The following is a 5,002-nucleotide window of genomic DNA, read 5'->3' on the forward strand; positions in this document are numbered from 1 at the left end:
CTCTTGTGGGTAGTGTAAAGGGTTGCATGCTTTCCCAGCTCTGATGCATTCTTTGATCCTTAATATGGAGTAGAATGTCCTGTCGCGTGATCTGAGCTGCAATGGATATTGGTCTGTTTTTGCTCCGCGGTGAGTCTTGGCTGAAACATTTCGGATCCTATTATCAGACGCCACATTACAGATCTGCTCTAAGATTTCCGCTTGAAGATCATGTTAGGTTTCGTTTTGACTGGTATGGACGGACTTCCTGTTCATCACAAGCTTATTGCGAACTGACTTTACTGGTTAAATAGATCGGTGTCACGAGGTGAGGGGAGTCGCATGATGTGGATTGCAGAAGTCCTATTAACCCCTTCAACCCCTCCATGACTGAGGGCTTTTTTTTTTTCCATTTTTTGCACCCATGTTATAATCCACATTTTAGGCCTGAAAATTACTTAAAACCCCCCAACATGATATATTTTCTGACAGCCAGGACCCTATAGAATAGAATGGCAGCAGTTGCACATTTTCATCTTGCATGATATTGGCTCAACTGCTTATCAAACCCCACAATTTAGTGAAAAATGCACTTAAATGCCCCAAACCACAATAAAATACCATTTAAAAAAAATAATATATAAAAGATGAGGTTTCGAGTAAATAGATACCCAACATGCACAGGTTAAAAAAATGTGTGTCCGTGAAACGGCGACAAAATTCAGCACCCCAAAAAGTCAATAGACGAAGCTTTAAAGCCCCCCACAGGTCATCAATTTAGAGATGGCCAAAAATACTGTCCCTAGAATTATTGCTCTCACTCTGGCGTGTGCGGCGATACCCAACATGTGTAGCACGTTCGTCGGTTTCATACGTAGGCGCACCCGACACGTGTTTATGTGAAGACGGGCGGGGGACTTTAAAAACTATTTTAAAATTATTTTTACATTTATTTTGTTAATTTTAGAAACTGTAAAAAAAAAATGTCTTTATACCTTAATTGCCATCACATAGGGGGGGGGGCTTACAAGCCATGTGATGGCAGATGATGGTGACAGGTACTCTTTAAGGTAAGAGAAACAAACATCGGGCGCCTTTCCTGCTGCACTAAAACCTTTTAATCTGTTAAAACATATACAAGAGATATATATGTACTCACAAGGAGAGCAAAGATAAAAGCATCAATAGACCTCTGTCCTTAATGGCTGACTTGCAAGGACGAAGTTATGAAGACAATGCAGAGAATCCGTTGAAACGCTGAACGCGTTTTCGTGTTAACACCCCCTTCCTCAGAGCTAGGTGGATCAGCCATCTCAGTGTGAATTTATATCATAGTCAAACATAGAGGATCAGGAGACTACCAATCCAGAGGCAGCATTGGATTGCCAAGAGACACATGACCAATCACAGCCCAGGGGGCGTCCCCCGATCCCTTAGCTGTAATAGACTGGCTGACTACTTAAGCTAGATAGAAGCACTCGAGATGACTGATCAGCTGAATTGTGACAAAACTACATATCGTATGTATCAATGTACATGAACAAACACAAAGGACAAAAGTAGAAAAATAGGAATGGAGTGGGAAGAACACGCCACGCTACGAACACACTGATAGTATCAGCAGCGGCGGACTAGATACAAGACAGCCAGCATCCACCCGGTATACAAGTGTCCAATTGAGGCAGCAGAGGGGTAAAACAGTCCCCTTGGAAAACAAAATAACAATCGTATAACCATAATACAAAAACAAAATTGAGAAATGGGGCTTTAAAAGTGTCATTTATCAAATGCAAGGAGACCCAGTTCAAAATTACACAAAGAAGCAGCTTAATGTATAAAAATATAATATTCTTTATTAAAATACATAATTAACAAAGATGACAGATTAGCGATATGATTAAATGGTACAAAACCTCCCTGGATCACATATAGATACATACTGTGTATATGACAATAACTTATTAACATTTATCTCCTTTAAATCTCTCTTTATATAATTGCATAAATAAATTCATCCATAAATGTACAGTAGATCTATGATGTGTCCAGTTTTCGATGCGTTTCGCTCAAGGCTTCATCAGGAAAATACGGAGGTGCCTATAATAATCATAAGGATCTAGTAATCAAAACATCAATATTTGTACATTTCCAAAATATTATTTAAAATTAAGGTTCCACATTACATAAAAAGATTAATCCTAGATAAATACCATTAATGGAATCTCTGTCCTACTACAAGCGCCACTACTGCCGGAGACCCAAACCAAACAACCCGGGAGGTAAGGGAAGTAGGGGACCATGCGGGCCAACAAAGTAGTAACCCAAATCAAATAGAGTAAATGTATGTCCAAATGGATCCAAAAAGTATCCTAATAGATCAAATACTATATCCATTTCAATCCCATAGATACATATACACAAGTTCACTATAAATCAAAAATAGAGCTGCTAAATAATATCATCTAAACCAAATCCATATTGAAATGTGGGGAATATATACCTGCTCAGTGTAGTATCACTCCTCATCTAGTGAAAGGCAGCCTCCCAATCCGAGCAGCCCACATCTCCCCTCTCTCTCCCTGCTATATTCCCACTGCACCAAACCACGCTGTTTGCCGCTAACAGCGCGCGTCATGTGCAGCTGGGACGGGCCAACAGTCTGCACAACCTGGATGATGCCTATAAATAGGGTGACATCCATTTGCAGACCGCTGACCGTCAGCATGAGAAGAGATACGGATTTAAAAGGAAGAGCAGCAAAGAGAAGGGAAACTACCATGGATAACAGTAAGGTACACATTACAGTATTGTTTTATGTTAAAAAATCTGAGGGTTTAATGTCACTTTAAGCAAGTTGGCCAGGATGGAGTTGTCGCAGGTCATGAGCAGTGACCTATTAAGCCTGTGACGCACAAAGGGAAGAGGAGCGCAGCTAAGGGAAGCGGCGGCGGCCAGAACTTCGCCTGGAGTTTGTCTTTACATTTTTAATCTGGCGCGTCAGCTTGCAAGAGCTAGCATAGCTGAGATGATGAAAAATGTCATCTTCAGCTGTCACAGGTCAGCTCTATTGATCGGGAAGTGAGCAGAAACATGCAGCCGATCCGCTCACTTCCTGATCATCTCCCTGCGGTGACTGTCACCACTCCCCACAGGGATTCCCCCCTCTCCAATCCTCCAGTGCTGAGTGGAAGGGGTGGGCACTCACGCAGCTGGGTGGATCTTGACTGTATTGTCAGGATCCATCCCGGCTGCGGCACTCTCAGTATATAGCGGCAATAGCTTGCTATATACTGAGCTTTGGGTCACGGGAGGAGGTTAGTATATGTCCCCCCGTGACCCTAAAAAGAACGATGGAGGAAAACCACTTACCTCATAGTTCTCTTTTAGATCTCATTGGAAAACTGCAAAATATTCAATGCTGTTTCCTTGATGACAGATTTCCTATAAAGTGGCCTTGAGCTCCTCCACAAGTGAAGATTTGCTATGTTAGAGGGAACGCCTAGATATGTTAATTGTGCCCTGAAAACCTTTTTATCTTCAATCCCTCCTAAAAGAGTAGCGGTGAACACCCTAGTATGTGAGTGCCTAGGCACTGCCGTATTCTACAGCTGAGTATCTGCAGTGTGAGATCTAAGGCACTGCTGCCTCTGACCAGTTATTGTTTTCTGCAAGTGCAGTCACTGAGCGGCATTGTACATGTGACCTGGGTATTCATGTGTACTGTGTTCCTGTTCTCAGGTCCGGTGGAAAATAAGGTAACGGTGACTATTAAAGAGCTGGACGTGGCTGAGGATGAGTTTGCCAATCTGGGATTTGTTACGATAATCTACAATCAAGGGTTTGAGTTGGCAATAAATAACATGAAGTGGTTTGCGTTCTTTAAGGTAGGTATCTTTTGTTGCCTTTCATCCCCCTGACTTGTTGCATGTAAATGCATTGAGTGGTTGTTCTAAACACAACGCACAGCTCACGCCTGTTGTGCGTCCTTCTAATCCGCATTCAGTACACGGATAACTCCCTTCTCAAACTGCAGAACCGGCACACAATGTTCTTCCAAAAAAAATCAAACTTTATTCCACACGCTTCTGTACAAAAACACAACCGTTTACACGTTTCTGCCTTGCACGGCCTTGGTCATAGCCAGTTGTAAACCAACTCCACATAGGGTGGGAAGAAACGCACATAGGAGCACCCCTTTATTTTAGGCCAGGGTCACACCTTGGCAATCATGCATGGAATAGCACACCACTGCCGATCGCACTGGTGGTGCCATTATTTTCTAATGGCACCCCAATGGTCCCAGGCCGATTGCGCAGTATCCCGCCCATGCAATTGTGCGCCATGCTTGACGTGAAAAAGGTAAATGTACATTTTTTCAGCAATTGCCACGAGGATGCAACCCCATTGAAATCAATGGGGCCATGTGGCAACCGCTGTGTGCACGATCGCACAGTCCCGGGATCACCGATGCCTGCACCAGCCCTGAGTGGGGTTGGTTCATGACCAGCTATGAAGAAGGCAGAAAAGCATCGGGTTTTTTTTCCCTTTCTATACAGACGCTTTTCTGCCTTACTCGGCTTTATTCATAGCTGGTTGTGAACCAACCCCACTAAAATACAGGGGTGCTCCTATGTGTTTCTCCCCGCCCTATGCGGAGTGTTATTTTAGTGGGGTGGTGTTGGTTTACAACCAGCTATGACAGAGGCCGCGTAAGGAAGAAACGCATCAAGGGTTGTTTTTTGGACAGATGCGTGTGGAATAAAGTTTGATTTTCTTTAGAAGAGCATCTTTTGCAGATTCCACAATCATGAAATGGTTTTACTTGCTTTCTGAACCCTGCACACTCGGATATATCACTCTAGTTAAAAGGAAGATATTAATAGTTTTGCTACCGGAGCAATCTTTTTCATTGCCACGCAGATGTTAAAACCTGTATTTTTGGCTATACAATTACTTCAAACCCCCCCAAAAACAATCTATTTATATATATATATTTTTTTTTATTGAAGGTTCTTAAGAATAA

General features: G+C 42.6%; 1 protein-coding gene across 1 annotated transcript in view; it reads left to right on the forward strand.

The window, feature by feature from the left end:
- The window catches only part of CTSC (cathepsin C), a 19,053-nt gene that overhangs the window by 3,497 nt on the left and 10,554 nt on the right, over positions 1–5,002 (forward strand). The window contains exon 2 of the mRNA XM_018553247.1: positions 3,718–3,863. Coding sequence (XP_018408749.1) covers positions 3,718–3,863 — 146 coding nt within the window. The remainder of the gene's footprint in view (positions 1–3,717; positions 3,864–5,002) is intronic.

This window comes from Nanorana parkeri, unplaced genomic scaffold, assembly GCF_000935625.1.
Source record: "Nanorana parkeri isolate BGI_ZX_2015 unplaced genomic scaffold, ASM93562v1 scaffold114, whole genome shotgun sequence".
In the NCBI taxonomy this organism is placed as follows: Eukaryota; Metazoa; Chordata; class Amphibia; order Anura; family Dicroglossidae; genus Nanorana; species Nanorana parkeri.